Below are 13,813 nucleotides of genomic sequence, written 5' to 3'. Positions count from 1 at the left end.
TGGTAGCTATTCTGCTGCAATTGAAACTTTCCAAATAAGTTTTTTTTAAAAGAAGCCCAAAACTTTACATACTTAATACCTTTTACTTTTTTATCTCTTGCATTTTGTCATTCTCTCGTTACGTTTTATGCATCCTAAGATGATTTTGCACATCTGTAATTATCACTGAACTAGTCTTTACATAAAAAGCATGGGTGATGTACATCTCAGCTAATGTAGCAATTTACCACTTACAGCTTTCTTCTGAATGAAAAGCTGAGCATCCTTAAGATGGCAAGCAATGTTTTCACAGAGCCTCTCACGCTCTTCCTCATTCAGCACTTTGGTATAGAAGTCTCGCACCTTTAAACATATGTTGAAAGCACATCATTTCTCCTCATTATGGATATATCTTGTCCTACTCAGCAATTTTGAAAATTTTGAAAACAGGAACAAAAACTGTATACTGGAGACAGAATCTCATTAGTGAATTTAACACCAGCCATTAACGCAGAGAAAAAAAAGAGATCAACATTACGCTTATCCCTACAGAGGTCCTCTTACAGAGGTTCTACTTACCTTGCAGCACTGGCCAAAACCAACAACAACGACAACAACAAAACAACAAAATGAACTACACAAGCTTTGAAGTGCATGCCTACAACTAGCCACCCTTCTCTAGCAAAAACAGCTCCAGGACCTAATCTGGATTTCCCCTTCCCCTTGTGCCTTTCCCCCCCACGAAATGTAGTTTGCCCTCAATCACCTATTATTTGCTCCCAATCACCTTATTTGCTACAAAAAGGACCTTCTGGGCAAACAGCAGCTTCAGAGTTGATTCTGTTTTGCAGAGAAAACAGCACGGGTGAATTGGGGACTCCCATAGTTATTTCTGGTAAAGAGGCAAAATATCTAGTTTAAAGCACCTGATTTAATACACATATGGGCAACCCTAGGGGGCCAAAAAGAATGCTCGTCCCTGTTTTATTATAATTATCAAGGTGTCTCTTAGGAGCTAGTATATGGTTCCTTGGCTATCTTGCTCTCATACAAGAGCTGCCATGGACCCACAAGCAGAAGAAAACATGCAACTGTATAGCTAGTTGGGAGACAAAGGAGTCAGGAAGGCCACAGCTGACTTACTGCAAGATAGATATCAAACCTGCTTTCAAAGCAGGCATTTGCAGATATCTTTAGATAAGGCTAATTGTCAATTCTCCCAATTTTAAAGAAAAATCAGCTTATACATGTATCCCCATTTCCAAAGAAGGTAATTCAGCATTTCTGCTCAGCTTACTTGAGACACATTATCCTCATTTGCACTGTTGTAGCGTTGCACGTCGCCCGAAACAAAAGAGCGAGCCTCCTTAAAATTGGGCTGATCTTCTGGGCCAGTAAAACTATTTGGGTAATAGTTTGGGGCACCACCTACAAAAAATATATATTTTACTACTATATATTACGAGTGGGGCAGGAGGGGAAAATAATTTTAGAAGAAGGTGTGTGAAATGTCTCAACCAGGCCTCATAGACTCTGTATGTGTAAAAATGCCAGTGGTTTACTGGAATAATCACTCAGCAAAGAAATATCAAGCAAGGTTCATTAATTCTCCCAACATTACATTGTATTTTATATTATGGTTTTATACTGTTGTTTTGTTTTGAATTGTCTTAATTTTGTAAACCGCCCAGAGAGCTTTGGCTATTGGGCAATAGAGAAATGCAATAAGTAAATAAATAAACATTACTCCCCTCTTTAGCATATCCTTCCTGATAAACAGTATAATGATATTGAAAACGCTGAGTGTGACCTAGTAAAATATTCAAGAAATATCAGCTATCTGCATATTATGAACTCTTGATTAAGCATCAAAGCTTATTTTATACAAGGTCTTTGACATAATATACTCACACTGACATGAATTTAAATGTATTTTAGGGATGTTTTTGCAGTTCTCCCAATAAATATTTGAGGCTATAATGATTGTATGGAATATAATCATGGACCCATGTATTAGTGCTTTGTTTCTTTATTAACATGGTAATATAATTTCTGATAAAACAATTTTACACTTCAATAAGACTAAAAAAAAGAACCATTTTGTTTTAAAGGGAGAACAAAACATTGAAGCAATTATCAGATCAAATATTTAAACTAGTCAAACTATGTTACAAGTGAAGAAAAATCTTCAGATGGTATTGTGAAATACCTTAAAAAATTCCTTCCAAAATGGATCTCACAATTACCTTGGTTGTCAGATATGCACATAAATCCATCTCTCTGGTAGTTGGCTACTCGAGTTCGGTATGGACAATTTACAGGAATTTGAAGGTAATTGGGTCCAAGACGATGTCTGTGAGTATCCGGATAGGAGAAAAGACGACCCTAGAATCATACATTAGAGAGGCAAGCAGGAAAATGAGTAACTTTTCTCTGAGTGAGTTTCATTGCTCTCTGCTTTCTGCCCTGTACATTTGTAATACTAGCAACAGCCATTTTTTACGCTGCTGCTGATCCTATCACTTAAAGAAGGTAGAAGAGTTATGATCTCATGAGAACAATTAAGAATATGTGAGCAGACCCAACCCCAATATTGTTTCACACTGTGGAATCCAGTATAATTGTCAAGTGTACTGACTGCTCTTCTCAGCTGGGATTAGGGCTGCTTCTTACTCAAATAGAATCATAGAACAATTTATGACCTGCTTTGAGACTGTAGCTCTGAGATTACTAAAGGCTATTGTGCAGTGCCATTTTTATTTTGATTAAACAGATTATTACTACACAAGCTGCTATCGTTGCCAAAAGCAAATTCCACACAGTATAATCACATGCTGCCATGAGATGATCATGTATTTCTCCATGTCTTGTTTTCTTAAATATGCTTTGACAAAAATGCTTTGAGAAATTTTAAAAAAATGTTTCTGGAGTTTGAAGAGGTAATTCATAAAAACTGCTGTTTTGCCCAAGAAAACGTCAACGCTATGAGTAATAATGCAATATTACAAGAGCTGATAGATGGAACACATTTGTGTCATGTGTTCAAAACAAGCAAACAAACAAACAACCCTCAACCCATAATGCTTAACTATCAAGATTCCCCATAGCTGGAATTTATCACACTTGGAGTGAATTAAAATAACATTTCTTTTTACCACTATATATAATACTGATCATTTGATCATTTTTTATTGGTAAAAAATAAATAACCCTTACTAAATGTACCCTCGAAATTCCTCCTTCCTGTCTTACACTATTATTGCATCTTTTCATATCACTAGATATCTAATACATAAAATACATAACAAATCTACAATCTACAATCTTTCAGCTCATTATATTGTCCTGTGACCAGTGTGATAAGGACAGAGAGGAGAGGAGAAGAAAAAAACAACATACAAAATGAACCATCTGCAATGAAGAAAAATCCTGATGCACTGTGTTGCCATCTCCCATTATATTAAAGCCTAGAGATCGTAAGTAGAAAAGGCAATTTGTATTAAAGAAATATAATGATCTCATACTGGTTACCTGTAACATTTTATCAGGGCTAGGTTCAATTCCTGGAGGCATGTTGCTTGGGTCAAAGGCAATTTGTTCCACCTCAGCAAAATAATTGACAGGATTCCTGTTTAAGATAAGTTTTCCCACAGGGATGAGAGGATAATCTTTGTGAGACCAAACCTAAAAAAAACAAGGCAGACATTTTATTACAGCCATCTTTCAGATCAAATTGCAGGACACAGACATGCAATATAATAATTATGAACACATCAAGTATGAAACAAATCTACATGCCTTCAGCTCATGAAACATATCTACAATTTTTCTTTGCTATACGCGATATACAAGAGAAAGGTATACTAAATATACTTACCTTAGTTACATCAAAAGGATTGAATGGAAATTTCTCGGCTTGTTCAAATGTCATAACTTGAATATAGAAACTCCAAGATGGATAGTTTCCATTAGCAATAGCATTATAAAGGTCACGCAGACCATAGTCAGGATCTTCAGAAGCCAGTCTTCCTGCTTCTTCAACAGGAAGGTTTTTTATCCCCTGATCAGTCTGGAAATAATGAAATGGGCTTATTTAGAATTTTTAATTCTAGTAATTGAATGCAAACAACTACTAAAAGAATAAATGTTAAATTCTCAATGCATGTCTGGACTCAATGGTAGCAATCTGTGTGTGGGCTTCAGTCTAAAGACCTGCTGTAGGCAAGACTGCTGTATTAGAAACAAGCAAACATCCAACGATGTAGGTATGTGCAGACCTCACATTTTATCTTTAACGCTACATTCCACCCACCGCTAATCCAATATCCAAACGGCAGTATCCCACCCCAATATAATGAAGGGGCGGTAGCCATACAAGAGGTTACACATTTTTATTATTTATTTTTATTTAAGTATTTTTATGCCGCCATTCAGCCAAAAAAGGCTCTCACGGTGGCTTACAAACCTTTCCTTTTTTAAAAAATAAGAATGGATAAGAACTCCAGGTGTGGCTGTGTACAGCAATTAGGTGCAAAACATTTTTTTAAAAAAATTGTGCAATAACTCAACAGGGTACAGATTTTCTGCTTTTCAAATTTAAATAACCTAGCACTGGATAAATATAATGCTGGGGTGGCATACAGTGAGTAAGCACAAAACTTGCAAAGGCAAAAACCCCACAAAATTTTATTAAAATTGTTTAGGGAAATACATTATTAGTGAAGTCACAGGAACTATACACAGTGTCGCCGAACACTTTCTATGACACTAAAAGGATTGGAGTGACAAAATCAGGATGTCTGGACCATTCCCATCTTTAGACCTTTTGGACAGGAGTTTATGAGTTCCAAATGATTATCAAATAAAGCTTCCAGATAACATGTCAGACAGCAGCATATGAAAAACCTTACAAGACTAGATTTTCAAAACAAATAAATAGGCAATGTTTTAATCTCTCAGTAATTCTGATTTAGAGGTAGGAAAAAATGCAATGATTACCTTTGCATGAAATTTGCAGTACACTGCTTTTCCACTAGCATTTACAAGCTTAAAAGTATGTGATCCATAGCCATTCATAAAACGGTGTCCATCCGGAATGCCACGATCACTGAACAGAAATGATACCTAAACATAAAGGAAAACAATCTACTCAGAATGTCCTTTATGAAAACTCAAGTAAATAAAGCTGGATACTTTTATATGGTAGACTATGTATTTTTCTGCACAAAGGTATGCTCCAACCATATTTTTTTTCTGAGCATGATGCCTCCATAAGCCCTCATCCTGTACCAATAATGCAATATTTCATTTTCATATACTTAATTTGAATGGGCTGTATAGCTATGCACTAGGTAAGAAGGCCTTGTTTCCTTTCAATACATTCTCATTAACTGTTTAGAGTATAGAGAAAAGGAAACATAAGACCTCCAACCAATTGTTTAAATGGGATCAGGTGTATTCTCATTCAACAGCCAATTGCGTAAATACAGACTCATAAAGAAATGAAATATCTGATCTAGACCAGGGACTGAAAAAAAAAATTTTTTTACAACTGGAGAACGGGCCTTCTTAGTAGTGGCACCCTGCTTATAGATTTCTTTTCCCAGGCAGGCTTGCTTAGTGACTGCATTAATGGCTTTCCAGTGCCAAGTGATTTTTTAATATATATCTATATCTATATCTATATATTCCCAAGGCCTTTTAACGTGATGAGATTTTTTTATGTTGATTTTTTTCTGTTATAACTAAACTACAACATTCCAAGACAGATGTAGTAATTGCTGAATAAAGTTTATGATTTTTATGTAAAACCCTGACTATACCATTGAAACGAATGAGTGAATGGAGGAATAACTGTTAGCTGAAGGTAGAATGGAATGGTGAGCAGGGTTAGTGGGAGTTGGAAAAAGTCAGGGAGCAGAACTAAGACAGTGAGAGGTCAGAAAAGTGGGAGCGGAGTTAGGATTCAGAGATAGTGACCTGGTTTGCACATAGTAACCTGGCTTACTAACACATACTTTATGTAAAATCAGTCACTCCACAGTCCAGTACTACACCTCCCAGCATGCCTTTGGCGGCTTGCAGGTGCCCGCATTCTCTGAGAGGTGCTTCCCTCCTCTTGTTGCCAATGCTGCTCCTCGATAGAGTGTCAAGGAGAAGCATCGTGAGAAGGGGAGCTAAGCAGCTGTCAGTGGACATGCCTAGCTCCAGCCAAGTCCAGCTGGGACTGCCTCAACCTGTGCTTTTCGCCCACCAAGTGCTCCATCAGGAGCCTGTATTGAGCTGGGGCTGGCCTGGGCACTTGCCCTCCTTCATCGGGCTTGTTTCTGAGAATGCGCAGAGTACCTCTTAAGGGTGAAAGCCGCGCATGCACTTCCTCCAGATTCTGAGAAAACAGCAACATAAGGCAGAGTGCCTTTCAGCATGTTCAGAGTTCAGCCTCAAACTCACGCTGTTGTATCTAGCTATAATTATAAACCACAGATGGCGGGTGGGAGGAGGCATAACATATGGACGTAGCCCTTTTATGTAGAGTTGGTTGACTGCTCGAAACTGACCTTAGGAGTCTGGCTTCCCACTCAAGGTATGCTGTGGCCACATGCCACACACTCACAATAGCTACCAAAGCCTGATAAGTCTGGCTTCCCGCTCAAAGCATGCTGGGAGTTCTTAAAAAATACACACACACCAATTTTTTTTCTTCGTGTTTTTATATTTTTCTGGTACATTGTACATCCAGATCTATCAGGGTGCCAAATTTCATGTTTCTAACTCATCTGGAAGTGGGTAAACATTTCTGGACATACATCCCACACACATACTTTCAGCTTTATTGGTAGAGATTCAATCAACAAAGGATGTGCTTTACATTTGTAAAGCAATTTCTCTTAACAGCAATCTTGAGTATGTATTCTGGCTTACCAACATAAGTGTCTTGCTGGATTGCATCAAAACCACCTAGCCCAGCATTCTTTACAAGAATCCTAGTAACCAGCAGAAGCTAAGCTATAAGGACCAGCATGAACTACCTTCTGCTCACCCTTTTAAGAGGGTGTTATGGAAACTGCTACATGCCAATCTCTCCCTTCATTCCTGTTATCTTCACGATGGTAAGACAAAAGAGAAATAAAAGACCAAATGCAGCATTGTGAAAAGAATTTGTCTTTTTACTCTAATTTTCCTCTGAATCGCTTCAAGAAGCACAGGATAGATGGAGATGGAGTGATTTATTCTGCAAGGAAAATAAAGATACTTAACATACTTAAATCCTACCTGGTGCAGAGACTCAGGGCGAAGACTCCAGAAGTCCCAGACCATATCTGGATCTTTCAGATGAGTTTGTGGATTCCTCTTTTGGGTGTGGATAAAGGATGGAAACTAATACAAACAAAATACAAAGGAAGAATTAAGTTACTGTTACAATTTTTATTTTTTCCTGTCCACTTGTACTGTATTCCCTTTGAAAATATTTATCTGTAAACAAAGGTCTATAAATTAGCATCTTTAACTCTATTCTGGAAATTACAGAATCAATAACAAAAGCAAAAAGCAAATGAAGAAACAGAAAGCACTGAACTCTTTTGGAAAATCTTCAGTCAATATTGTAACACTGTCTCCTGCTGATTGCTAATTTTACAAACTTTGTTAGAAAAATTCATGAGAAACTGCTATCTTTGGAGCTCAGAAAGATATATTAATGGAGATCCAATCAACATGAAAGTTGGTGACCCACTTGTCCTGCATGAACTCACACTCTCCTTGAAAAATCAGGCATGAAATTTGGAGATACTGTTGAATCCACCATGATTCCTTTGGTAGCTTTATCTTAGATAGCTTTGGCTAATATACCAATACAGCCACTCCTAGATAATAATGACCTGGCCACTGAGACACATGTTTAGTAACCTCCAGCAAGATTACTTTAACATGGTCTACTTGGGGCTGTTTTTGATGACTGTCTGGAAGCTTCTATTAATACAAACTGAAACTGTCTGATTCAATACAAAAATTGGTACAGTAGAAATATGTATTATACCTGTGCCAAAACATATGCATTAGCTTATTATTTGTTTTTCTGGGCATAATCTGAACTGCTGGTGTTAACCGTTACCATCTCCCATTTCAGCATGCCTATATACCAAAGTCTTCAAAGGAGGCTCTGTTCAGAGTTTGTTCTTCTTATAAGTTATATTGTTGGAGGTCAGATATAGGGCCTTCTTAGTTCTAAAACCTTGTCTTTGGAATTTGCCATCCAGGTAAACCTGCCTGTTTTGAAATATCCTTTTCTCACAGGACGTTGCTTGCCTCAGTAAGTGTTTGCAAACATTCAAACAGGACTGATCACTTTACAAGCATCCTGATCGAATTCTTGCATCCCTATTTCATCAAGTTCAAATGTAATTTGATTATACAACTACCATCAAAGTGAACCTAAATGGAAAACAGCCAAAATATGGAGGTATGATGTAGCCATATTTAAATCCCATTGGTTTAAGGATGGGATTAAATGTGCTCACTATTGCAGAAACTAATTGGAATGAAACATCTAAAGGCAATCTCCACATTCATATGACACAGAAGATACAACCAGAAAATAATAATAATAGAGATCATGCAAAATATAACACAACACTTAATGTTAGCAAACTATACTTTTGGACACAAGAATTGTAATGGGAACTTGGAAAACAAGACTTGAAGAAACAGAGCCAAGTATTCTGTACTTCAGACTTCTCTCCCCCTTTTATTCACCACTCATGAATTTCTTTTGCATACCCACATAAATATCCATCGTGCTCTAACCTACCAGCATTGTATCTCTAATAAAGAAGATGGGAGTGTTGTTCCCCACAAGGTCCCAATTACCATCTTCTGTATAGAATTTCATTGCAAAGCCTCGAGGGTCACGAACTGTATCAGCTGAGCCTGATTCTCCAGCTACAAAATAAAGATAAATAAAAATAAATAAAACACTAGAAATTGCACACAGAACCAGCATGTAAACAAAAAACAACAACAATTGTCTATTTCTTTTCTTTTGCAAAAAAAATTATACCATAGTGGCATGCATTCTAATGTGGGAAATTTAGTAGGAAATATTCAAGTTCAAAGGAAAGTGACAATATCACCATTTCACTCCCTCAATTATGGACGTCAGGAAGTGTGATTGTTCTAAAGCAAAACCTGACTTCTGTCTGAATTGTTGCAGGAGACTTGACTTCCTAACAGACAACATTAACGCAGGCAAAGAGAAATAGGACATCTGTTTGGAGGGTGGATTTAGGAAGTGGATGAGGAAGTCTTTCTGTACTAGTCTACTAAATAACATTTTGCAAAAATTAAGGAAAAAAGAATAAAATAAATTAATATTGAGGAAGCTACATTTTAATCAATTTCATGCTGAATATAAACAGATGTTACAACAGATGAAAATGCATTGAACTAGATAAAAAAGTCAAATGAATATTTGTAAGTGTATTTGTTCATCAGTGAATACTTCTTTAAATATGAAGCAAATAAAAAGGACATGCAAAAGTTTGTAAATGCCTTACCAACAGTAGAAAATCGAATAGCGAGTGGAGTTCTTTTGCCAATATGCTCAAATACCTTGGCTTTGCAATATCTGGTGATATCATGAGTCACTTCAAAATAGCCGAAAGCTCCTGAAAAGTTAAGAATGATTACTGATATTCAAAACTGAAGAGAAGTAGAAACAAACAGTAAAAAAGGCCAAGGGCTTTGGTAATAATCTCAGATATGGTAGCAGGAGCCACTCAGTTTGGGAATTAACATATCGCACATAACATAGCGCAAGACATATCGCAAAGGAGTGAAAAGATATGATGTATTAAAAAAAACTGTTGTAGACAAGCTGCAGACAGGCAGCATACTGCTTAGTGCAATGGTCTTTCAAAAATACCCCCCTTTTTCAAGTTATCAAAATTGATATTACTAGTTTATACACAGGATTTCTTAAGTTGTACTTTGGGGAGACTTTGATGTGGATCCTGAGGTCCCTTCCAAAAATGGAAAGGTTCCTTTCATTCACAGAAGTCCTTACAATCCAGCAGAGGGTCCTAGTAACTGAGCATTAATCTTAATTTCTTCTATTTTTTAGAAAGGAATAGCCCTGTTTTAACAAGAAAATTACATCTAAACTTTCACAAGTTCTCTTGGATCAAATGCCTGCTTCAACCTGCCCCAAAAGCTTGCACTCACTCATATCAGATTTATCTTTGTTCCCCTTCAAGCATCATAGCCATAAACTTTTAAAATTCCCCTCAGATTGCAAAGTCTTAACTGTCACACAGACATACTGAACTAACTGTGCAATTCTTTGATTCCCAGCTACTGCAGAAACACCCACCCCACCCCAGATTTAGCACAGACAACTCCTTTAATGAGTTCCATATATATAAACGTGTGCTGGGTGGAATTTAAAATTAAAATACTGAATTAAATACCAAAAGATATATTGTCAGTTTTGAACTGAAAATAAATTTGGAAAGAAGTAACCGCAAAGAAGAAAACTGCTAGAAATACTGGACACTTTCATTTACTGGTTTGTCTTTTATGTTCTTTGAGGAAAAGTTTTTAACTAAAGTGAACTCTGCCAACTGAAATATGTTTGCAACAGGCTAGTAAAATATGGTAGTATTATGATATCATGGATTCACTACAATATTTTATGATTTATATAAGGTAGTTCTGCAGTGTTATATTAGAAAGGAGAAAAAGTCATAAGATATGTCATTTGATCTGAATTTAGATGTCTTCTTACAGACTGGGAAACACAAATTGCATGAAGTTTGTTTGCTTCTTTATACTCTAGAATAATGTAATTAATACACAACCTTAATGATACAATTTTTAAAAGAAGGACCTCTAAAACTAACCTGCTCCTTTGGCATGCACAACTCTCTCAGGAATCCTCTCTCGATCAAAGTGTGCCATCTCATCAGTGAAAACCACATCCTGAACCAAGAGAGGGCCTCGTGGACCCACGGTCATGACATTCAGCTTGTCTCCCACAGGAATTCCTGCTCCTGTTGTTAAGGCATCTGGTTTCTAAATTCAAAAAGAGAATCAAAATTACAATGAAAAGCATACACAACTATCTACACTTTTTTTGTAGCTTAGTGAAATTAAGCATAGATTAATTTGACAGACAGACTATGCAACATGCTTCCTGAAGCTACAGAAAAAAAATACTTCCTGCAAATAGACTACTATTTCATAAGAGCAATTATTAGAGATTAGTTTTGAATTTAATAAGAATCTGAATGTTAAAAGACCAATAGATGTATAAAAGAATTCAAACATTTTCATTATTTAAAAAATACCAGGCAAATATAATTGAAGAGTAGCAATAAGTTGCACCTCCAGTCATTTAGAAAGTGTGTCGTAATTAAGTATTAAGAACGCCTGTGTTTCACCTCCAAGCTTTCAATCTAATAAATTAACAAAACAGACTGCTTAGTTTTCCAGTAACAAGGGAAAATTAATAACGATCATGCCTGAGGCATGAAAAATAATTAAATGTTCTGCATTTTAAGTCATGCATAATACACACATATGTAGACTTGTTCCTAACAGACAAAATGTGTCCCAATTCTTTAGAGAAATGACTTAGACTGAAATGCACACATCCTTTTGCCTTTTCTTGCCATTATCAACTTATAGTTCATTAAGAAATCTAGAAAAAAAGAAAATATCCACAATAGCGCTTCAAAGGCACCATCTTCAACTACAAAATTAACTATTCTTTCTCGAGTCTCAGACCAGTGTTAGACAATGAGAAATCAGGAGTAGCCCACATTTCACTGTAGAAAAGCACACGATACATTGTAACAGTAACATGAACAAAGTCTGGTATTTACAGCTAGCAGAAAGACTGGGAGGTTTTTAAAATACAGCAGCAGCACTTTTGAAAGGTAGTAATTAATATAACTGGAAACCAGACATAAGAATGAAAACAAGCTATGAAGCAATCTTGAAAATCAGGTGAATAATCTCAACCTTTGCAGATTAAATTAACAGGAGTAATCTTCCATTCATTTTTAAGTGTCTCCCACAGCAGTCACCACTCCACCCGCTTCAGCACATGAGTCTTTTGGAATAACTACAGAACAGTGTTTATCTTCCTTGCACCACTTACGCAGATTTATTCAGATGATAAAAAAAACCCTATGTTTCCACCTTTACGGGAAATTATACTTTTCAACTCTTAAATGTTTTAATTGCACATTAAGATCTACACTTAGATTTCTTGATCATAGAACTACAAATAAACTCATAATCTATGAGCATCCTGAGTGAGGCGTTTTGAAATTTGCTTTTCTGGCCTACTCCCAAACAACTCTCTAGTAAGTAGAACAATTCTACTCATGAACTAATATATCAAAAATATTAAAGAGAAACAGAAGACATTCTCGTTTCACTGTGATATTTGAAGAGCGGGAGGAGCCCAAACATAAGGACACACACAGTTCTTTTGCTGAGGTCCAACTGTAAGTTCTGGAAAAACTTTAACCAAGTGCTCCATTAACTGTCTGTCACAATGAGGAGCGAATTGACTTAATGTATTATTTAAGATTATTATCCTTCATAATGTTACCAAGAATTAATTAGTATTTAAAACATTGATTTCTAGAATTAAGAGAAAAGCATGCTGGAAGCTAAGAATCAAAAGTTGTACATTTGTCGTACAAATATGCACATATCCATTAATTGAAATAGATATAAACTACCTCCTAGGAGGAAAACACCCTACATTCCAAAACATGCAATCTCAGAGTCAAAACAAGCATGTTAACTGCATCTTTGCATTTAATATGCTGTTGGAGGGAGGCGTGCGGGGGGAGGAATGATAATGCCAAAGGTTTTTCCCCTCCTAAAGCACACAGCATGTTGAAAAGTAGCCATTGTATTTTTAAAAAACTATGCTAAGATGCATTTAACAGCAACTGAGTTTTTTCCCCTCAGATCCCTATCATATCTAATTTGCACTGAGAACTGCATTCACATAAGCCTGTCACAGCACTGGTTAGAAAATAAATGAAGTGGTCACTGAGAGAAACAGAATCTGAATTCAACTCATATCCCCCTTCTCTCTATAAAAGCGACTGGCACTGTGAGATTGTCCATAGTGAAGCCCCAAGAAAGTACTAATTTTATATTTGGGTGGGGAGGAGAGATGAGAGAGGATAAGGAGGATGTTTGGCCCAAATCTAGGTATCTGCTACTCATAGTTCTTCTCTGGCCTGAACCTTCAACAGGGGCTCTCCCTACTTCTGCCATCTCAATGAGAACCACAAAGACACCCCAGACACATGGTCTTTTGCAATACTTGCAGTTTTTCCTAACAATTAGACAAAGCAAAGTTGTATCTTTTCAAAATGATTATAGTAACTATAATACCAAATTTATTTATTTATTTATTTATTACATTTCTATACCGCCCAATAGCCGGAGCTCTCTGGGCGGTTCACAAAATGTTGACTAATATAAGTTTGGTATACGATTTACACATAATCTATTAAAAATAAAAGCACACCACCATTGTCACTGGCTTTTGGATCAAAACACTGGCTGAGTATCAATTCTCAAATACCATGATGGGACAACAACTGGCATTTTGACTTTAGTGAAGTTTCATAATCCAAAGAAATCAGTTGTGTTAACTGATTGAGGTCACATGAACCGAGGCAAACAGCATACTGTCCTTCGGTACAGTTTTATACATACTGGTTCCTTCAGCATACCCTAAGAGTGGATGGAGTGGACTTTATTTCAAACCCTCAGTAATTCATGAACCTCACTGGATAGCATTTGG

General features: G+C 36.5%; 1 protein-coding gene across 2 annotated transcripts in view; it reads right to left on the bottom strand.

Moving 5' to 3' along the window:
• The window catches only part of CAT (catalase), a 56,008-nt gene that overhangs the window by 3,542 nt on the left and 38,653 nt on the right, over window positions 1-13,813 (bottom strand). For both annotated transcript variants that reach the window (XM_063117418.1, XM_063117417.1), the window contains exons 2-11: window positions 10,875-11,046; window positions 9,531-9,641; window positions 8,786-8,916; window positions 7,252-7,356; window positions 4,978-5,103; window positions 3,857-4,048; window positions 3,511-3,663; window positions 2,226-2,364; window positions 1,277-1,407; window positions 235-342 (exon numbers count right to left, since the gene is read on the bottom strand). In XM_063117418.1, coding sequence (XP_062973488.1) covers window positions 235-342; window positions 1,277-1,407; window positions 2,226-2,364; window positions 3,511-3,663; window positions 3,857-4,048; window positions 4,978-5,103; window positions 7,252-7,356; window positions 8,786-8,916; window positions 9,531-9,641; window positions 10,875-11,046 — 1,368 coding nt within the window. The remainder of the gene's footprint in view (window positions 1-234; window positions 343-1,276; window positions 1,408-2,225; window positions 2,365-3,510; window positions 3,664-3,856; window positions 4,049-4,977; window positions 5,104-7,251; window positions 7,357-8,785; window positions 8,917-9,530; window positions 9,642-10,874; window positions 11,047-13,813) is intronic.

The sequence above is a fragment of the Elgaria multicarinata genome, chromosome 2 (assembly GCF_023053635.1).
Source record: "Elgaria multicarinata webbii isolate HBS135686 ecotype San Diego chromosome 2, rElgMul1.1.pri, whole genome shotgun sequence".
In the NCBI taxonomy this organism is placed as follows: Eukaryota; Metazoa; Chordata; class Lepidosauria; order Squamata; family Anguidae; genus Elgaria; species Elgaria multicarinata.
Note: the sequence above shows the minus strand (reverse complement) of the source record. Positions and strands in the feature narration are given on the sequence as shown.